The 22,682-nt window shown below is 43.6% G+C and overlaps 1 protein-coding gene across 1 annotated transcript in view; it reads right to left on the bottom strand.

The window, feature by feature from the left end:
* Positions 1-10,607: 10,607 nt before the first annotated feature.
* SVEP1 (sushi, von Willebrand factor type A, EGF and pentraxin domain containing 1) overlaps positions 10,608-22,682 on the bottom strand; it is a 125,927-nt gene continuing 113,852 nt past the window's right edge. Inside the window, exons 47-50 of the mRNA XM_030467398.1 lie at positions 20,616-20,711; positions 17,896-17,991; positions 15,022-15,115; positions 10,608-13,180 (exon numbers count right to left, since the gene is read on the bottom strand). Coding sequence (XP_030323258.1) covers positions 13,150-13,180; positions 15,022-15,115; positions 17,896-17,991; positions 20,616-20,711 — 317 coding nt within the window. The 3' untranslated portion in view covers positions 10,608-13,149. The remainder of the gene's footprint in view (positions 13,181-15,021; positions 15,116-17,895; positions 17,992-20,615; positions 20,712-22,682) is intronic.

Below are 22,682 nucleotides of genomic sequence, written 5' to 3'. Positions count from 1 at the left end.
AGGATATTCATACATCAGGGGAGTGTTGGTAAATTAATGCCTCTTCCTAAACACACGTTTTTTGTAAAGATTAAGGCCTGCATTTCATAGCACCCTGTTCTTGTAGTATTAGCAGTGTTGCTGCAGTATTCTCCAGGGGGGAGGAGGCAGATGAAGCATGTCTGGAGTTTGAAACCTGCACCTTCACACAAGCAGAGTTTGCAAGCCTTCTATAACAAAACCTATTTTTAAAAGATACAAACAGGCATTCATTTTCTGAGGCTGTTTCTCTGCAAAATGACTTGGGCAGACCCAGAGTTTACATTTGTTTTTTCAGTGCTACTGAGGGGTATGCCAAGGAAAGACCAGTTTGTTGCTACTCGTTAAAAGTGCATTTTCTGTAGAGAAAAGCAATCTCTCTGTTTCTTGTCCTTTTTTTTTGTCTTTAATACATGCTTGGTTTCAATACCACAACCCAAGCAGATCTACTGCCAGTCCCAGTCAATATAGTGGTAGCTTCCTGTGAGACTCAAATAGAAAACAAAACAAAACAACAAAGACAGCAACTGTTGGCAATGGAAGGGCCAAGTTAGCTCCTGCTGTATTCTCAGGCTTTATTTTTGAGCCAGGTGTTAAATGGCAATAACAAGCAATGAGATCTGAGCCAGGGGGAGAAGAAGAACACAAAGCTCTTAGACATTTACAGGTTGTCCTAGTATGACAAAATTAATCTTCAAACAGTGCAAGAGCTGGCTTGGTCATTCCCAGAACTCTTTGTAATTGCCATTGCTGAGGGCGGGTGATGTACCAGAAAACTCAAGAAGTGCATTTTGGCACCTTCACAGCAATCACAACAGATTGTACTACACCAGCCCGATTTTCTCCTGTAATGAGGTAAGAGGTCATGCTGACACACAGGAAAAGGACACTTGGTACATCACTTGACAGTGCCAAATCTTTTTATACCTCCTCCTATGCAGTGTTCCACAGCATGGTTTAAATAAGATTGGTAAAAGGTGCGTGCAGACTTTGTTGACTCATTGCCTCCAGTGCCAATGATTTGTGGCCACACTGCAGAGATAGTTCAAGCAGGTTTTAGGTTTATTTTTTTGGCCTTCCAGTCCCACTTGGTATTTTTTTTTTTTAATTGGGTGTTGGAATTGTGCCTCTGACCTCTACAGGTGACATTAAACTGAGAGGTACTGCCCTGGAGCACAGAAGCAGGACTGAAAATGATCTTGGCAAACTGGAAAAGTGGTTTGGCAAATAAAAGGGATTACTCTGGAAAAGAATAAGCACAAACACTTATTTGTGAACTGAATCCTTTGCATCCCTACAGCATGTCTGGGAAACTTCTTTCTCTTCTCTTGGCTGACAGGCTGCTCCTGGGCACATGGAGTAGAAAATGAAAAGATAGAAAACAGCTTTATTAGGACAGGATAGGAAAAAATGGTATCTCATACTGGTCATATGTGCTGGCTGGAGATGAGCTGGAGGTGGTTTGGGTTGTGGGGCTGGAGGGTGTCTGTTGGAGGTGCTCAGCCCAGAATGCTTTTGGATGTTATGTCCTTTGGTGCTGGGTGCCCCTGAGACCATCGTCTCCAGTCTTGGATATGCTTGGACTTGGAGATAAGCACTGGCAACAGCAAGGCCAGAAGTGATTCCCTTCTCCCCACCCCCTTACCTCTCCTCCTTCCTTTCCTCTCCTGTTGTTCCTATGCAATAAAGTTAAGACAAACAGGAACAAAAACACCCCAAGGGACTATAAGCAGATATGATAAAAAGGAAGAACATAGCAAACAAAGATTTTTTTGTGAAGGCATTGGGACCCCTGCCATCCTCCCTCCTGCAGAGATCAGAATGCTGGGGGGTGGGGAGGCTCTTCCCATTGTGCTGCACAGGGATGCTGAGGCTTTCAAGCACAAAAGTCTCCTGGCTGCTGCAGGCTAAAAGAACAGTAGAAAGTGGAAAATGTGTTTGCATCTGCTTTTAAGGACAGGAGGGCACTTCCAAAACATGTCTCCTGTGCCCTGGGCATGGCAGCCATGGAGGGACTCCAGAGGCACTGGGGGGAAGGATCTGTGGGCTGGGAGCATGGGTTAGAATTTAGCCTTTAACTGGAACCTCACTGACCAGGGGGAATGGTCTTTTCCCCTAGTGCAACCCCACACACAACCCTCACTTTGGTGTGGGTCTGTCTGTGCCCATCTGGCAAAGGCAACTTGTGTTCCAGGTCCACATGGAAACTGATGGAGGATGAGGGGCTTGGCCAAGCTCATGCCAGGAGGCCTGGCAGGAGCCTCATCAGCCCTGGTCCAGCTTGCTGGGCTGTGGTGCTGCCCTCAGAGTGGCTGCTGAAGCAGTTAGTGTATATGTACAGCTGCTGGTGTCACATGTGAGAAAGGTCTGGCTGCACAGGCTTCCTGGGTCTCACAGGGAAAGAAAAGCATAAGAAGGAGAAGAATAAAAAAAGCTATATGAGATGCCAGAGAGATGAAGAGAAATGTACAGCTGCATGTACATGCAGCACATGTCTTGGGCATCCTTTCCTTGGCTGCAAGGGCAGTTCCTGAACTGACGGAGGCTGGGGGGTGGGAAGGGGCTGCTGCAGAGAGCTATGGGGCACAGGCAGCTCCCAGGAGAGACCCTGCTCAATGGGGAGATTAAAGGTACAGTCCAGGAATGTGACCAGCTCATAGGAGCATTTTACTTGGACATACAGACCACATGAAATCCTGGCCAAAACATCACATCCTTGGCAGGGAAAGAGAGTCATCTTCATCTGACTCTTTTAGCCAAGCTGGGGCATTATGCATTTATGGTGCTTATGGCTTTGAGCTTATGGTAAAAGCTCTCCTTCCTCCCAGAGGAAGCTTTGAGAGAAAAGCATTGAGAAGAGCCTGTTCTAGGAAAAAACCAGCAGCTGAATATTATACTGTTTTCACCAAGGCCAGAGCAAAAATACTGCAGAAAGAGTCCCTGAAAGAACTGTTTTACCTAAGGCAGCAAAGCTCCCCAGAATCCCCTTTTTGGGCCCCAGCTCAGCCCTGATGTTCCTCTTTTGGCCTCTCAGAAGTCATCTGTTGGGACTGCAGGCAGAGGATGTTTTGCCATCTGCCCTTGGATGCTGCTTTGATGGTACTCACCCCGAAACTGCAATCAAAGGGGTCACAGCTGGGGGCTGATACAACTTGCAGTAACTGCAGCCTGGCAGCTCCCTGGGGACAGAGTTTGCAAATGATGCTTATGTGCAAGCACGGCTCTGAGATGGAAGGCACAGGAACCTCCCCCCCTGGATGCCTCTCTCCTGAGCAGTGCATTCCTCAGCGGGGTTGCAGAGCCCAATCTCCCACCAGAAATCTCCACGAGCAGAGTCTGTGTGGGGTCCTCTGTCACGGGGCTGCCCAGCTGCTCTGAATCAGGAGTTGCACTAGCAGGCAAACCACAGGCTACTGAGGCACTGGTAGAGGGATGGATGAGCTAAAAGCCTCTCCTCAAGTCCTGGGACAGGCTGCTGGGTACAAGGGCAGCTGCTGCCCTGCTGCCTCCTCCAGGTCTGACCTGGATCTTTCCAGACAAACCTGAATGCCATGACATCATGAAATAATCTTCTGATGTAGCCAGCTTTCTTTGAGTTTATTGTGGTCCTTTCCTTGCCTTGCCTTGCCTTCCCTTCCTGGGTGTCTTCTTCAGCAACTGATATGCAGCTGCAATGCTTCTCATTTGGTTGCTGAGAGCCCACCCCAGCTGTCACTCTGCAGAGCTGTGCGAGGGAAGGTTCTGCATTCACTTGCAAAAAGGGAGCAAAAAGCCTGAAAGCCTAAACACACTGTACCCCAAGATTCATGTTTCTTTATCTGTTGCAGATCTTTTTCATTTCTCCCTGCTTTCAATTATTTGCTGCTTTTATGGTCCTGGTGATCTTCTACATGACCAGGCATGTGCCTCTCCCAGGTTTTCTACCTGTCTGCATTTGAGACAGAAGCTACCCTCGTAGTAGTGACATGTGGATTTCTTCTCCTGCATCCTCAGACATCCCACCACACCTCAGAGTCACAGCAGCCACCCAGTGTAAGCTCTGCTGGGCAGTACTGGATGGCAGCAGCAGGAGAAGAACTGGAAAGTCCCAGCCCAGATTATATCTTTCCATCTCCAGTGCATAGTTGGGCATTTTACTCAGTGCCTGTGCTTCCGTTTCCCCATCTTTATAGGTGACATCAGTACCTGCAAGCCTTGCTCTGGGAATTAATCACATGTAGCCATGGTCTGCAAACAGACCAAGCTTGAGCCCATCTGCAGAGGATCTGACTTGTATGCTTGTGGCAGCAGCCAGGCATTGCAACAAGTGACAGCCATGAGCAGTGTTGGCAGCAGAAGACTGTCAAACCAATACAGCTGCAGAAACACCATTGGTGCAGGCAGTAAGAGGAGCAGGCAGCAGTATCTGTGCCATCTGCTCAACACACACAGGCAGTGATGGCAGAGGAGCCAGAGCTCCTGGTATCTCTATGTAAAAGCCTCTGCCTTGGAGCATTGGGGGACAGAGGAGTTTTGTTGTACCAGCATGGGACAGTAGGATGCCCCTCAGGACACATAGGTGCTGTTGGAGGACAGCTCTGGGCTTTGGCATGACACTTGCCTGCTAGCTGAAAAGACAGGGCATGGGCCCCCATCAGCCTGCAGGATAGCAGCTTTGTTGCCCTGCGAGTTCTCTTTACTTTCCTCACTAGACCCATCAGGTTCTCTGTTTGGGGTCAGACTTTTGCTGTTATCAAACTAGGAGAAGTCACTTTAATGATGGGGAGCTGATTTGGTTGGTCCCCTACAGCACACACCCCATCGGTTCCTTAGTACCGAGCTGGTACCTGGAGCTGGCACAAGCGCAGGCGCTGCTTCTCCACTCACAGCAGGCTCCAGTGTGCATGAGGGACACATAGGAATAGCTCATGTGATCGGGAATATCAGCCACAAGGGTTTTCTCATAGAAGAGATCTTTTTTGATTAAGTGACACTTAAGTCTGATTGAAATTTTTGGGGTGTTGGATGATGTGCAAAATCCAGTCATGCCCTTTGTTGTCCATTCAACAGGTATTCACCCCAGTGGTTATTTCCTGCTCTAGCCCACTGATGCCTCAGATAGATCCTGACCCTTGGTTTGGTTTGAATTTCATTAAACTCCACAGAAGGGTCTTCACCCAACTCTGAAAAATATTGTAAGTGATATCTGCAGCTGCTTTGGGCCCAAAGACACTCACTACTGATGAGAACACTGCCAAAAAGACAGTGCGCCCAACCACATCTCAAGTATGACAAGGTCCTGAGCCATTTTGGGTCAGACTAGAAGCCTGAATCTGACACCAGTGAATGAGGGCTCTTGTGCAAGCCTTCACCTTCACTTTTGATGTTCAGCTTTTATCTCTATTGCCCTAAGGCCCATTTATGGATTTTCTTGGGAGATGTGGGTGGAGGGACACGATTCCTTCTTCTAATCCTTGGTGCTTAAGTGTTTGATGGTTTCTAAAGTGCTAGTGTCAATGTAGCCTGAGTCACACAACTCCAGGCAGACTGTCTGCATTCTTCACTACTTTTGCATCTTTCCATGAATACCCCAAAAGACTCAGGAAGACCCAGTAGCTTCTTGAGAGCTGGAATATATGATACGAGTTACAGTGAGCTCTCTGGACTGTATTTCACACCTACTAATACACTACTGAACACATGGACTCCTGGATTTTTTCAGAGGCAGATCAGCCTGCAGCTATCTTGAAAACCTATATGCTTTTTGGTGCAATGGGGTATCTGCTTTACTTATTGCCCATCCTGCTTTATTACATATTCTCAGAGCCACACTCAGCGACTCCTCTCTGAAGCATCCTCAGACCTGGTATTTGTACACAGCAGCCACTTGTGTCTGGCTTATGTAGTCCAGCCATAATGAAATCAGGAGTACCACATACTTCAGAACATTTAGGCTGCAAAATCACAGACTGAACAGGAGGGAAATGATAAAACAAAAGCTCTTAGCAGGAGCCAGCTTTCCTAGTTTTGCTGTGCAGCGGGAAACTTGGTGGTATGATCAGGGTCTGCTTTCTTCACCCCTCACCTCACCCTTGTCTATATTTACTTTTTCTTTATTTATCTATGTTTTCAGAACCATGAGCCACCAGCCCTTGAGACATTCCTCCTCGTCCCATGTGGGCACCAGCTGCTAGACACCACTTACTTCAGGAAAGGCAGCAACGTTATCTCACTGGTGCTGGAAAGACACAAATTGTAACCTTGCTGGCACCATAACAGAGATGAACCAAAAATCACATAAAACCTGTTGCTGCATCACTGCTGCGCTGAGGGATGGTCTTTTTTTCTCTTTCCTCTCTCATGCCTAGGACTCTTTCAGTATTGCTTCCTCCCAAGCAGGAAACCCACAGATGGTGTGTCTGGGAATAGCCAGGACATCAGCATGCCTGCACACCTCCCTCCCTACCCAAGGGCACATTTGTGTTGGGTTTTTTGCTCAGGAAGCAATGACATGTCATTTCTAACTTTAATTTCACATATTTTCCCCTTAATATGATTAGCCTTCATTTATGTAATTTATTCCCACAAATGCTTACAGCACCTCCCTGCTTGTTAGCATCAGGATTAATTAATGAGCTGTTATCCCTTACCCCAGATCCTTAACCAAACTATTTAATAAAATCAAACCAGACATCTGGCCTAGCAATACCTGACTAGGCAGCCACTATCAGCCTTCTGCATTCAGGTGATTGCAAATATCCAGTGCCAAGCACTTAGCAGACATCTCAACAGTGTCTGCAGGGCAGGCAGAGTTTTTCATATTTATTATAATCCTGTAATGAGTAAGGCTGCAGTTCAGAAAAATGCTTAAGCTTGTTCTTAACTGCATAGGTGCAGCCAAGTACCCTTAATGGTTGTATGGCATGACCATATACTGAAGTGCTTTCTGAACTGCAGCTAAGTGATGCTTCTCTTCTTGTCATACCACATAGCCTCCTATTTTGCCATCCCTTTTTTTCCAGCATGGTAGAAGGATGTTTGCAGGGTGCTCCCCCTTGCCAGAGTTCCTCATATGCCCTGTGCTGTATGAGATGGGTCTGGGGACCCAAGCCCTCCCAAGGCAGAGTTACGAGGCTGTCTCTGATCAACACCATCAGTAAGAACTGTGGAAATTTTTGTCTCTGTCTCATTCCCGAGAGGTGGGACACAGCCCTTCCTGGGCACCTGTGCCTGGTGCCTGGTATTAGTGCCTGGCTGCACCCCTCTTCTCCCAGGGCAGGCAGGCAGAGGCAAACCCAGGATAACATGCTCTGACATGTTTTTGCTGTGAACCTGCCCTTTGATGGGGAACTGTCTGCCCTCCTTGTCTCACCAGGGGATGGCTGTGCCACCTGGCCTCGGAGATTGCTGTGGCTTGGAAGCTTCCAGTTGACATTCCAGCAGAAATAGCCAAGTGCAGTTAATTCCCTTGGTACTGAGCAATATTTGGGGTGGGCCTAGTGTGCATCCATGAGGCAGACGGGGTATCAGCATGTCCTGTGCCCACTCAACCAGCCCACGTCCCTGCTCACAGTCCCATTTGTCATGCAGTGGCCCCAGGCTCAGGGCTGCACAAGCACAGATGCACAAACCCATTGTGAGCCACACCAGTGGAGCAGATGTCAGGGAGAAGGGAGATTTATAGAATCATAGAATTTTCGGGGTTGGAAGGGACCCTTAAGATCATCTAGTTCTAAGCCCCCTGCCATGGGCAGGGACACCTCCCACTCACTAGATCAGGTTGATCAGTGCCCCTTCCAGCCTGACCTTAAAAACTTCCATATCCCAGGCTGGTGCAGAGCAGAGGGAGGAGGAGGGAGCGGTATCTTCTGCCCAAGCTGATCTGGCTACACTTCTGCTCCATGCTCTTGGTGTGTGCCTGGCAACTGCGAGGGCCAGTCTCCATCCCAGGCCTTCGGCAACCACAGCCCATGTCTGTAAAATGAGAAGTGTGGCCAAGGAGAGCAGGAGGAAGGGTGCAAGGAAAGGCAAGGCAGCAGCAGCTGGAGGAGCACTCAGTTCTGCAGGGATGCAGCTGCCAGCCCTGCCTGCACCAGCAGCTGCACAGCTGAGTCACTCTTCACCCTGCACCTCCCCCGAGCCTGTCAGGTTGCCGGGTCCATGTCCAATCCGTCTTTGTCACGTCCGAGTTAGCTGCAAAAATCACAATGCTCCTCTTCAAACACTGCTGCAAGTACTACAGCCAGGTTATTGAAAACAAGGCAAAATAAATGGGCAGTGCTGATGAAGTAGCTAGGAAGTGAAAGAAGGGGAAGGCATGAGTAAGAGCTGACTGGGAAAGCCTTGGATTTGTTTGCAGGGCAGGGACGAGCAGGGAGTGGTGACTGTGTGATTGTTCTTTCCTACCTCGTTGCCTAAGAACAGGCTGATTTCCTGAGGCTGCTGCGATGCAGCACAGCAAAATCGTCACCAAGAAGAGGAGTGCCGGGTGGAGGCACAGGATCAGTCCACACCATGCTCCTGGCCTGCCAGGTGGTGCAGGGCAGAACCATTACCTTTGCCATGCCCACAGGCTCTGGGTGTAATCAAGACTGGTGCTAGGCTGGGCTGGCTGACATGGCCATAGCCTCAAAATTTGTAGAGATAAAGAGGAGCATTGAGGTTCCAGGATGATCTGCTCAGCAGCAGTTGCTTGCAAATGACAGTCTGAAGGAGGAAGATTTTATATTCATCAAAGAGATCAGACTGGAAAGTTTAAGGTTCATGTTGGTCCCCTGGGCTAGCAATGAGGTGTATGTATGACATCTGCAGGAGGGCTACCATTAGTAATGATAACAATCATGCTTAAATCCCAACTGTCTCTGTCCTGCTGTAGGCACCTTGGTGTAGACAAAAGGGATCATCTGGCCTATAAAATGGGAAGACATCAAGTAACTTACTTGTGGTGACACAGCTGCCACCGGCTGGGAGGAAGTCAGTGTCCTGTCCCTTAGGCCACTCCTGGTGCTTTCTTGTAGTGCAAGGTGTTGATGCTGGTCCATCCACACAAGCAATGTCTGGCAGGATGGACCAGCTTGCACTGAAGAGCCACGTCAATCAGCTTGTGAAGAGCATCAGCTTTTATAGTGAGCATCAGCTTTTTATATATATAAGCTTGGCTGGGAGAGCACGTAGACCTTGATCTTGACAGGCACCAGCAACACGTTAGCCTAGAGAGCAATGTAATGGAAATGCAGCCCTGGTACTCAGAGACGGTCTTCATAAATGGGATAGACAAATGGAGAAGTGCTCTGCTTCACATTCATGAGAGGAAATAACCTTAGAGAACAAGATTAATAATGGCACTGCATATTCCACTTGGCCTGCCTCTAGGTACTGAAGTGCCTGTCTCTCACTGCTGGAAATTTGTGGTCAGGGTATGGGTATATTCACCCAGAAAAGTATCTGCAGTGCAGTAAAAGCAGCAAAGATCCCTTCTGCAGTGAGTCTCTATACTGCTCTAAGACAAGTCCGAGATGTGCAAACTGTTAGTGCACAAAGATGCAAAAGAGATCACTGCTCAAACTGATCTCAAAGTGAAAAGGTAACCACTGCTTCCAATAACCCTGTCTAGTGGCCCCTGAGATCAGAGCCAACACTCAGACTTTTCCCACTGTACTTCCACGAGCTGAAAGACACAGGTGTCAGCAGACTCCATTCATTGTTGTTGCTTGTCTTGTGTTTGTGAACGGGGCAGGGAAAGAGCCCCATTCTCACTATGCTTCCTCTTAAATAAGGCAGTGCCCTGTATTTCTACAGCACACACAAGATCTGAGTCCACATGCAAAGACAGCCCAGCTGCTCCCACTCAGGATTATTAGGAGCATCTGGAGCATCATAAATTTGAGAGTTAAATTTGCAATTTTTGTATCAGATGCATATCAAATTTCAGGGCTTGTAACCTTACAGCACCATTTGGCCTGGTGCCTTAGGGGGAGGCTTTGAAACATTGACCACCTTTTGCACTACAACACACACTTTTGTATCAAAAACATTGACAGGCTTACCAACATTACCTTCAAAACCTCACCCCTCAATCTTTTGACTGCTGTGTCATATGTACTCCTTGTTTAGAGGAGTGCAGTTTGAGTTACAAAGTTTTCTTTCTGCTATAGCACTTTTTTTTTGTTCTCTTCTTTTTTTTCTTTTTTTTAAGATTCATGTCTTTGAATATGGTTGTCTCCTTAGATTTATATCCCCTAGAATGGTGGGGTGCAGAATAAACTGGTGCAGAATAAAACGAAGAGTAGCTCCATGTGGTCTAAAGGAATGAGTGAAGCAGGCTTTAATGCATTTGTTTATTCCAGTGGTATATTTAGCCCTGAGAGGTTTGAAAATATGCCTCTAGAAGCAGAAAGGACTTGAAAAAATAATTGCTTTCTGCAACTTTATCTTGAAGGTCAAACAGGGACTAACCCAGCATATCCTTTTAAAATTATGAGCAATTATTTTGTTTTTTCCCTTGAGTGGAGTTCCATTTGCCTGGTACTTGTGCTTTGCCAGAAGGTTCTAAAGAGTAGGTTGGTATTTTTGTTGTGAGGCATTAAGAAAAGACTGCCACTTTGCCTGTATCTGAGTACTAAACAGGGTGCAACTTTATTTACAGTGTAAAGTGCATCACACAGAAGTTGTTTAAAACACACAACAAGCAGTGACATAAATGACAATACAGTACTGGGTAGGGAGGGGAAAGTGTTCCAGCAAGTATAAAAACATCATCAACAGCACTAGTATAACAGCCTCTAGTTTCAGCTACTCTGTCCTACCACCACATCTCCTTACAAAACATGTTGATTGGGTTGATCCCAGAACTTCATGTACTTAGTCACTGGTGTGAAGCTGGAGTGCTAAGAGCCATTCCACAGGCCTCAAGTTTTCAACCATGTCCTGCTAGCTCTAAGCTCTATCCCCCACCACTGCTGTCCTGCTCTGGAGTTCACCAGAGAAGAGCCAGGGTACACACCAGAGAAGCACACTGGAAAAGGGATGAAAACATGAAAGAGACATATAAATAAAGGTCTGCTTTTCTCACCCATGCACTCTTTCCCTTGAGACGTCCTGTGTTGCTCACTACAGCTTCCATTCATATGCTGTTAAGGCAGCAAGGAGATCAAGGAAACAAGTGTGTACAAATGGTGGTGACCCTGGGTTGAAATGCAGACATTATTTACTGAACACTGACTTCAGTCAAAGCTGTAAACGTCGATGGCTGGGGAGCTGGGACACAGAAGATTGCTATGTGCTAACAGAGTCCATTAGAAAAAGAAGGTTGTGGCAGCTGAAACAACAACTCTTGAGCTGGCTGCAGCTTCCACTGGGAAGGAATCTACATTCACATTAATCTGATCCCCTAATGACTCCTGTTATTTACCTATCTGTTTTTATTTTAATTGGCTGAAAGCTCTTATTGTCTCACAATTTTGCTTGTTTATTTCTTCCCCATTTCTAGTCTTGGGCTAACAGCCATCAGCTATGTGTCAGTATTTACTAGTGCCCTATGGCTGTAGCTGTGAGCTCATGTTTGTGTCGTATCACTTGTCTGTGTTCAAGTTCATGCATTCATAAAGGGTAGGTAGATCTATAAAAGAGGGAAGGGGTGCAGCAGGGTGTGCACACTTAACCCCAAGGGTAACTAAACAGGAATGCTACAGAAGGTAAAATTTATTTCTCCTTCTTTCCCAGTGGTGACTGCAAGTCACACTTTTCATGGGAAAAATGGAGCTTCTGATCAATGACTTTCAGGTTCTCATTCTAATACCTTTTTTCATAGATCAGACTTTTTGCTAACTGATGAAAATAATCACACATTTGACCTCAAAAAATACATGTGATTTCCACCTTGTAATCCCACTGCTTTGCTTAGCCAAAGGTAAATCTTAGAATCTCAGTTCATTAGAGCATGACTTAGTTATGGCTCTCAGCTGTGTGTTATCCTCAGATGCAATGGCATCAACAGGGTGAGAAAGAGGAATCTGACAGCATGTGTGCTATCAGTATTTCTCACTCAGCCAAGCATTTCTGCCTGTGTGTGTACTTAAGAGGCCTTTCCCAGTTCTCTGAGGGTTCTGCATAACATAAATACAACCTACCTGTAAGCAAATATCAGTTTCACTTGTAAAAATAGCTGCTACCTTCTGTCGTCATCTTAGGAGCAGTCAAACTTTGGGATCCAAACCCTATGAATCAAAAGCATTCAGCTGGCAGACAACTGCTAGCCATGTATTTTATAATTTACCCAGGAAAGAGATGGTGGTTACAAGCAAGTGTTGAATCCCATGGCAACTGGAAAGCACATATTTCTCTCTGTCTGCTTGCTTCTCACTGCTGGATCTGGGGTTATCCAGCTTTAAAGCTACCCCTGAACTGAGGCCACAAAGCCTCAAAGGCTCTCATTGGCTACACTTGGTCCATTGTTCTCTTAATGACAATGTTCTCTCACTTCTTTTACATTTTTGACTGTTTTACTAATAAATCTCAGGTAAAATTCATATCAATGCCTTCCATCAAGTCAATCTCCAACTATGTTAATGCCACGTAATACAATTTACAGAATCTTTTTCTTATGCTCACCAGAAACTCTGGTTACAACATGGACTTTATCACATGTACTTCTAATTTACATCATTATGAGCTCAGAAGCAGGCCCAATGCAAAGTTTATCCACTCAGTTAGCCTTGTGTAACTATTCTTTACTGTTGAGTTGCTGGACAGCAGTGTGCTTTGGCAGGCGGTAAGCAGAATTGCCACATTCTGTTTAATCATGTTTGGCAGTATAGTATGGTTTAATTAGCTTACAGTATGTAAGAAATGGGAGGGACTCTTCTGTACCCTACCATTTCCTCAGTGGACAGTAGGAATCTTTACATTTGTAAGTGAATGTATGTATGGTGTGTGTGTAGCAGCATATATTTGATAATACTTTTGTAAATGAAAAATACAGAGGATTTCTTTAAAAATTGAAAGGTATAGTAAAATTGTATCACAAAATAAAATACAAAACAAGGGAGATAGGGAAGGAAGGGAAGCATGAATTTGATTTACAATGCAATGGATTCCAAGAGCTGCTGCCTATGCTGGAAAAAGGTATCTGAATGCAGAACTGCTGGTCTGATCTTAAAATGGATAGAATCCAGCCTTCCGTTTCCTGTGTCAAAAAAAACCACCACAAAACAAACAACAACAAAACAAATAAAATCAAATCAGTGCTGCACTGAACACACCAAACAAGATCAACAGTGAGACATGGTGTCTGAAAGTGTACCAGGAATGAGAGTGTCACAGCTCTCAATGGCACATTGAGAGGGGAAGAAGGTGGGTGTGGGGCATCCTCAGGACAGTAGAGTACCCTGGAAAGAGCCATCAGCAGCTGAGGCCAAAACTTAAGAAAATATGAAACAGACCTTATTCTATGTTTCTGATCCTTCTCTTTCACCCCCTTAGTTCTGTGTGGAAAACTTCCTTTCAAACAGCTCTTGAAGGGACAAGCTACCAAACCACAAGCCTGCAGGGCTAATGATCTATCTTTTCTTAGTCTTCACAATGCTTCACAGCACTATGGACTTCAACAAAAAACCAAGAATAGTATGGTTTTGTAACAGCCTGAAACTTTGCTTTTTCTCAGATCTAAACTCCATAATTTTTGGCTGCTATGCCTACTGGGTTTGGGCTTCTCTGCTTTGTGTCATAAATGGAAATGCTTGTAAACTTTAGATGTGTCGCTTCCATTCTGAAGATGCATAACCTTTGTTGACACTACATTTAAATTGTTTCACTCAGGCATTAATTGCAGCTGAAAAATGAAAACTATTCATTTTAGACAACGAATTAATTGTCCTCAAACAAGCATGTCTCATAAGCTGTCTATAAGAGATTCAGGGATACTTGTTCAGAAAGTAGGAAAAATGTAAAATGTCATAGTCTTTCTCTCTAATCTGGAGAAAAATATTAATATTTAGCTGATATTTAATTAGTTCTCCAGGGTAATGACCAACGCATTCAGCAGGAGCGTGTGTGGGTTCAGGTAAAAAAGTTTTTGCTAGCAGATGTTTCATGGCCCTCATTAACATTCCATGCAGGGAACAAAGGAACTCATACTGCATATTTTGTTGCTATACCTGGTTCCCAACCACAACAACATCAAACACCATTTGACCTGCTCTTTAGGGCTGTGAATGGCTCTGAATGGCAGCGTGATATAAAAGAGTTTAAAAAAAAAAACCTGAAAACCAGAGTCCTCTTCAGACTGCTCTGGAAGCTGAACACCCAAACTTCACAAATTAACTTTAAAAAACAGAGATACAATGGAGACTTCTAGATGCTGCCTCACACAGTGATAGTGCTGATTTGAAAACCTGGTCTGCTATTGCTCTCATTAACCAGCTAACCAAAAGACAAGCACTGGTAAAACTCTATTTAGAGAACATGTGAACCAGACCTAAGGCCAGTTCTTGGGGCTCTTGATACAGGGATTATACTCCCACATTATGCGAACTAGAACTTGATTCAGAGGCACTGTGATGCACTCTTTAAATGATTACACTACTCAGTACTAAGTATAAGAAGAGCTATTACTTATAACATCTGTTGTATGACCCTGGTCTTGAACCAGCTGAGGCTTATGCAGTTCAAAAAGAACACTTGTAAGTAGGCCACTGAAATTTCCAGAGGAACATTCTGTATTATGACACAACAAACTTTTCATTTATATCATTAAAAATAATGCTAAACTTCGCAGGTCTGCCTGTTTCCATGTCTACATGTAAACAAACAATTTCAAGAGTTTTCTGTAAATCTGGCAATCATTTTGCAGAGTACTCTCTAAGATCTTTCCAGATTGCCCATAAATCATGAGCCATCCAATGACCCCTGTTCTTACAGGATCAGTATCTGGAGATGCTGAAAATGTGCAAAATTTAATTGCACATTCTTCAGATTCAGTAGGGTGTGATTCAGCCTAATTATGAGACAGTGCTCAGCAACACTTACCTAGAGCAGTCATGTCCAGTCCATGATGGGGGACAGTAGCACCGATTTGGTCGTATGCACTTCCCACCATTTAAGCAAGGCATCTGGCAAACAGCTGCATACAAACACACACACACACACACACAGAGAATTACAATAATGAGCACACCTAATCATCAACAAGCTGATTAAGGAACAGGGAAATGAAAATCTAGCCTGCATTAAGCACAGTTAAGCACAGACTATGTGCTTAAGCACATGTTATGCACAGACTGCTCTCGAAACTACCACATTAAACATCAACAGTGAGTTTATTGTAAATGATGGAAAGGACAGCCTTAGAAGCACATCTCTGCTGAATGTGCTTTGACTCTCCACTATTCTTGCTGCCTGCTGCAACATTTGAGCTGCATAAAACAGCCAGTGTATTATTCTGTGCTGCCTTAATTTTTTTTTCTTTTTGTTTTAAGTTCAGGCAAAAAAAATCAATACAAGTGGAAGCAGGAGGAGAATCTAGAAAAGAAGAATCAGAAGATCAATAGGAGAATAGGCCTTTTTCTAGGAAGAAAATTTGGGTGTTTATTTGAAAGGAATGTGACAGCTAAACAGTAGTCAGGACAATCAGACACCAAATGTGGTAAAAAAGTATCGAAAGAGCCATCATAAACAAAAGAAAGTGAACGATCAGAAAGACATCTACAGATCCACAGCACACATGGAGTAAGGTTTCACACAACAACACCTGTATAGAGACAAGGAAAGGAAGCAGAGAATGATGACACTGGATAGCCATAAGAAGTGTGTCTAGATGGTACAGGGCATTTTAATTTGAGTACAAGAGTAGCCTGCCTGAAAGAGTCCTGCTGGGCCAGCTGTGAAACATCTGTACCTGCTTTTGTGCCACTCTCCAGCACAGGGATATCAAGCAACCAAACAGAAGTCAAAGCTGCACATCTCTCAGTCAGTTTTGAGAGAGGAAGATAAAGCACTGTGCAATTTACAGAGCAGAATCAGAGACTCACTTAATGGGGTTCTTCCAAGGCAGACATTTATTTCGCAAGAAAGCTGAAAGATGTGAAGCCTTTGAAGTGGATAATGTTATATCTAGAGGTCAGGCCTAAAGATACCAGTGAGGAAAAATGCTGAGTAATATTTTTGCAAGGAATATGCATCAGGAAACACTAAAATGGAGTTACAGGAAATGGAAAAGAATAATCACAGAAGGTACACACTATTCCAGTTCCTCAGGGCCAAAAATGAGTAAACAATGGCAGGAGATCACAGAGAGGGACCATCCCTGTGCAATTAAGTCTGCCAGGTTTGTCATCTTGATCGTAACTTCTGATTTTGTAATGAAATATACGAATGAAACATTTTCAGCTTTAAGTTCACACAAATAGTTATTCCTGTGAGACAGCAGTTAATCCAAATATTTTTCATTTCACCTTGCTCTGTCATGGCAGAAGGTCAAGACCAGTAAGTAAATGGAAAAGTGGCTTAATAGCTTCATAAACAGTGGTTATTAGCTTTTAGGAATGGACTTGGGCACAAATGCAGTTATCCACTAGAATTTTTAATTTAGCTACTGAAAAGCAAGTCAGCCTGAACAGATTTAATTGGTGGCCCAAAAGTGAAAAAGCCACATAATGTCCTCAACTATCTATGTTGTTACAGATGAAAAGTCTGTGATATTGAGAGGAAATTAAACAATACGTGCTAGGCAAGTGTCCCTTCTAAAAATGTTCACTCTGGGATTTCAGTTTGCTAAAGGATGGCTGGGTTTGCAGTGTATCACCCAGCTTATCCCCTAGACTCACTATTCTTACAAGCTGAACAAATAATATGAACATTTATTAAGAAAAGCAGGAATTCTTTCTCCACTTGACCCAAACAGCCACTCCAAAGACTTGCAGGAAGGTGAAACTGGGCTTTCATTTAAAGGCCTTGCTAACATAAGGTGCACATGGACCATAAAAATACAATGACTAAACTGTAAAACAATTCAGGAAAATAATTAAGATTTATTAGTAATTTAATACTGATTGCAGGACATTTCAATGATTATTTGATTGCTATGAATTTTACTGGCTATTTTCACAGGAACAAGCCTTTCAGAATCTGACATTTGTTCAGTCTTGATGTGGAACCATATATGCCAAATTTGGGCTCAAACACCATTCCTAATTGCAAACCATCCTCATCTGACACAAGCTGACTTGCCATGACACAGGTCTAGAGATTAGAATCAAGTCCCTTACTACACCTCATTAATTTGGTGTGTCTTTCAGCCTCTGTTAAGTGCAAGAAGAGGATATAGTAGAACACAGAAAATGTTAAATTTGTTCCAAGAACTTAGATGGTAGCTAATGTAAGGTACCCATGTAACACATAGTACCTTATATAGGTACTGTATACCCATTAAATTCACCCATCCTTAAAACAAATCCTTATTTTGCTCTGTCTAAATCAGAACTCAGGAAGTAAGTGGGAGTCACCTACATCAGACATCTATGTAGTGAAAAACCTCTGTAGTACCTGCAGTTTGTTTGTGAGCTTAATGGTGAACTTCTTTTCTTGGAATAGAGAGTCTAGTTTTATTCTTTGCTTTGGAAATCCTCTTCTCTGCACTGCTTTTTGCGGAGAGCACTCCGGTGAATGCTGTCTGTCCGTTCTGGCAGAGAACTTTTCTGAGGCCTTTAGATTCATCAGGGACTATTCTGAAAATAATTTGCAGCTGGGGACAGCAAATCCTCCAGGATTATTGTTGCAGACCTGTGTTTTGCTGTGAGAAGCTCAGTACTTCCACAGAGTACTTAGTGAGCTGTGCTAGGTACTGATAGCAGAGTCAAAAAAAAAAAAAAAGTGAGAAAAAAATGCAGGTGAAAGGAGTTTTACCCATATGGCAGCGTGATCCAGTCCATCCAGGCGGGCAGTCACACTGGTAAGGGGCCACACAGCGACCTCCATTGAGACATGGCAGAATGCATATTGCTATGGCGAGAAGAGAACCAGTGAAATGAGTTATTTCCCATGCAAACAAAGACAAAAAACATGCAAGAAAGGAATTCCAGTCTAATGAGAAACTCTACTATCCCTTTAAGTGTTTGCCTGTGGTCTCAGGAAAGTTGAGTGGGATCTGCCCACCAGGTATGAATAGCAAACACACAGCTGGCATGGTGGCCAGAAACAAGAAGGAATGATGACAATTGGACAGACTGGAGCAATTGTTAGAGAGTTTCAAATGTTTGTAGGCTCTGTGCTGTTTGCTTGTTTCTCACAAGTAGTATCCACAGACGAGTCATATCCACAGACTTCTGTGATGGTGGCTAACAAAAACAGTTCATACTTTAATTATGCATCAGGATTACAATATCCAAAACAAGTACACTGTGAACTGCCCATAGAAAAGCACTTGGTCTGGGACAATAAAAACATGCTGAGAGAGGTGACACCATGAGCACCCTCATGGAAAGACAGCTTTGGTACCAAGACATTTTGGGTGCAACAGGTTGGCTGTGGCTGGAAGATCTGGGGAAGAAACAAAGCAGACAACAAGATACTCATAGAAACACACCCTAATAAGAGCTAGAGTTTAGCTGGGTCTCAAATTTGGCCTTTTGAGTAGCATTTCCAGTGGAGTTTTATACTGAGAGGGAGGATGGGGGGCTGCAAAGAAGTGAACGCAGAGGTTCTCTTCATCTGCACAGCAGAGATCAAGCTGAGCAGGTGCAGTCAGCCTGGTTAAGAAAGATAGTGAACTTCCATGGAGCACACAGACAAAGAATTACTTGTCTGTATCATTAAACTGATAATGCTCTGTAATTTTTTTTTGAATGGTCATCCCTCTCTAGGAAGATAAATCTACTTTGTTATCTGTGAAATGTACTGTGAACTGCTAGGTGACTGAATTCTGTCAGAGCTCTGTGACCTCAGGCCATGGGTGAGGGTGACCTCACCCATGGCCTGATCCGGACAGATGAGTGTCCAATGCTAGCAATCAAAATCACTTTGATTTACAGAACCCTCAACTCCAAAGACTAAACCTATCTTTTCTGTTCACAAGTAATGCAGCAAAAATGAAGTGGCACTAACCAAGTGTGGGAAACCTTTTCCTCTCTCTGTACCACCTATGCCATAGCAAAGGGGGGTAAAAAAACTAGCTAGTGCCCATCTCTGCATGAAATGTGATTTGACCAGTCAGCTGCCTGTTCATTTTTCTCACACAGGGAAACAGAGTCTGAATTGGGATGACAGATCAAAATGACTGGGGACATAAAATTTGTCCTCTGGTCCTGAAGAATACATTAAGTATCACTTAATACATTAAGTATGGTAAGGAAATTAGTTGTGGCATTCCAAACACAATACTGCCAGACACAGGGCTCAGTCCTCATCAGCTGAAATTGTGAAACATACAGAACCAAGTCTGCATTTCTGGCTGTGGTGGTACTGACAGGCAAAGGGGCAGTAAAAGAGGGGCTGTGTGAATGCATCACCTAACTGGAGTTTTTCTAAATGAGGAAGGACAAAACTTGATGAACCTCTTCTCATTCTGCATCTACAGCTAATTTGTGCCATGTGGAACTGACACTGTCACAGAGAAGACCTGAAAGCTGCAGAGGCAGATTCAGAAGACCATTTTAAGATGTGATACATCTACCTAGCAAAAAGTTGAGTCATGTTCCTCTCCATGAACTGCAGGAGGAGGTGGCACATCTTTTTATAGGTCTCCATGTATACTCAGAGACAGAGACAGTGACGCCAGCTCAGCTGCAGGTGTTCTTGGACATGGTAAAGGCCCTACTGAGGGCCCTACTGAGTACTAGATACAGGAAGGGTACTTTCCTTCTCTATCCACATAGACCCACGCTTAACTAACTACGTGTACAGTGACAAGGCTTCTCATGCTGCAGCTACACCAGTATAAAAGGTTTGGTGCTCCCTCACTCCTTGTGCTAAGATCACCACAAAGAAAATGGAAAACATGGCACAAACTGACACCCCCAGTGTCACCTAGGGAATCTCTGATGGACCTTAGAGTCAGATTTCTCTGTTTTCCATCAGAACAGATCCAGTTCTCTAACTATTCATAGATCCAGGACTGAAAAATCCTGCCCAGAAATTGTGAGGTACAAGTGCACAGGTCATGAAGGACATCACGGGAAAGGTGTCATTTGTATTATTTGAACATGAACTGATCATGTTCATAGTGACAGACTAAAAAAAGAAGCCAAAAAACAAATGCCATCACCAGCAGAACACTAACATCTCCCTGCTCTTTCCCCCAGACTAACATATATTGATACTAGAAACAGACTTGGGAGAACTGCAGCTGACCACTCTTCAACCATAGTGAAAAAGCATCCATAAACAAAAGCTCATCAATTGCAAAAGGGCTTGTTTTGATTTGGAGGTGGCAGGGGATGGTCATTTGTCTAGCAACAAGCAATGAGTCAGTCCTTTCTGCCCCCTGTAATTCATCAAGCAGAATAAAGTAATGATTTTTATGTTTTTAGCTCTTACGTCTTTGATTTTCCCACCTAGTTCACTGCAGTAAATTCACTTGTCTTACAAACAACATCCTTAAAATTACACTTGGGGAATGATATACATACGCTCCTCACAGAGACGACCCATCCATCCATCTGGACATGAGCAGGCATTTGGTCTCTCACAGACTCCACCATTCTGACACGGGAACCGACAGACAGCTGGAAACAATACAATTTCATGACAAACTCAATACAGTTAATTCAAAACTTAGTAATTCAGCATCCTGCAAAGATCTTTGTAGTTGTAAAGATGAAACCAGAGCAAACAAATGTACAGAATTTCAGAGATATTTGATTTAAAGGGCTACAACATTTTCTGGCTCTGTGTGTCTGACTAGATACTGTGAGCAAGAGTGTGGGAACCACTGAGACAATCAATTCGTCCATGGCAAGAATGAAAAATTTACTGGTGCTTAAATTATCAGTGCTTAAATTATATTGACAGTGTTTCCAAGGCTGATGCTATGCTTTCTCTGCTTTTCGACACTTATTTTTGTAAAACAAATAAAAACCCCAAAAACCCCTCAACCACTTCATATAAAAATATTGCCCCTCTTTTTTTTTTTTTTTTTTTTTTAATCTCTTCTAAATTAACTCTAAAATAAAATCAAGATTTCTTCTAACCTTGGTATGAAACACCAAGATAATGCTGTCTAGCATAATACAGCGTTTGCTGAAAGGAAGATTAAGTGCTGTGGTAGAACAAGAAATTTTTGTTGCTCTATCATCCAGCACAATGAGTAACCAACAAAGGTGCAGCAGTGGCACAGTGAAGTATTTACCTGTGGAACCCAGAGTATGATTATGAACTTCACTTAGCATGCATTCTGAGATGCTCCTTGGCTTGCACATCTGTTAAGCGCTTGATCATAAAAGTGATGAATTTGAAGGGGGCCCTACTGTGTTAGCCCAGTATGTTGGCAGAGCTGGACAGGCTTTGTACTTCCATCATTGTTTCCATGACACTGCACCATATCTTGGCTAATACATTCAGGGAAACCAGAACCACCTTATAAAACTGGGTGGCAAGCTAAACACAAACATGTTAGGCTTAAAGGTCATTGGAAGAGGTACAATCTTTGTCATGTTGGTGTACATACTATATACAGAAGATAAAAAATTGTGGCTTGAAGATGATACTACCGAACAAATAAGTAATCAGAGTAGCTTCTAATTAGTGGTAGTTATAAGCACAGAATAACCTCAGGAAATGGAGTTTGAACTGTCAATTGCATCATAGCTTTAATCAGTTCCTAGGTGACCAAAATCAGAGTTTAGGCTTTGAAAGTTAGGTGGTATTTCAGATCTTGTTCAGTGTTGGTATTAAATACAAACAGTGGTTTAGAACACTGACACACTGTTCAGACCTGAGGTCCACACTGGAAAGAGTGCAAGTCTTTACCTGACAAGAGACAAACTTGAGTTACTCTTGCAGTTAAGACATGTCAAACTGCAAGCAACAGCTTGGAGTCTGTTGAAATGCAGCCAAAGCTTTTGCTATTTTAATTTTCAATATCAAAAGCCTTCTCATTAAATGTCAGCTGATGATGAGACTGGAAAGAGAACTTAAGCCCTGGCAGATTCACAGACCTTCAATATTTAACACATATTTTGAATAATTTTTTCGCAAATGTATCTATGGCTACACAGAAAGCTTGTCTCTGGGTGTTGACTAAAGCAGAACAGTGTGCCAACCAGATTTCATTTGTGCAATGAAAAATGACAGTTGACTCAAAAAACATTTATAAGCTTTGTGTGATCCACACCACTAAAATGACATCCCATGAATGTGTAAAGGATGGAAGGCAAAAGGCTTGCATATAAATGATAGCCGACGTCAAATTCAAAGCCCATGAAAAATAGGCTCTGAAATTTATTTTGTCTCTGTCAATAGACAAGATTCAGATATTTAACGAGTTACAGAAATTGCGTTGGATGGCAACTCCATCCTGCTCAACAATCCAGGAAGAAATAGGCTTTTCCTGGAATTCTGCCCAGTCCCTGATTGTGAAACTGAATGACTAAGACGGTATCATCCTTAGGTGTGCATTTGTTATACACCAATTTAGGCAGGCAGAGACTCTGTGTCTGTAGCTGTGGGGATTATTCTTCACTAGGTAGAAAAGACTA

The sequence above is a fragment of the Calypte anna genome, chromosome Z, assembly GCF_003957555.1.
Source record: "Calypte anna isolate BGI_N300 chromosome Z, bCalAnn1_v1.p, whole genome shotgun sequence".
In the NCBI taxonomy this organism is placed as follows: Eukaryota; Metazoa; Chordata; class Aves; order Apodiformes; family Trochilidae; genus Calypte; species Calypte anna.
The sequence above is the reverse complement of the archived record's forward strand: the minus strand, read 5'-3'. Positions and strand labels throughout refer to the sequence as shown.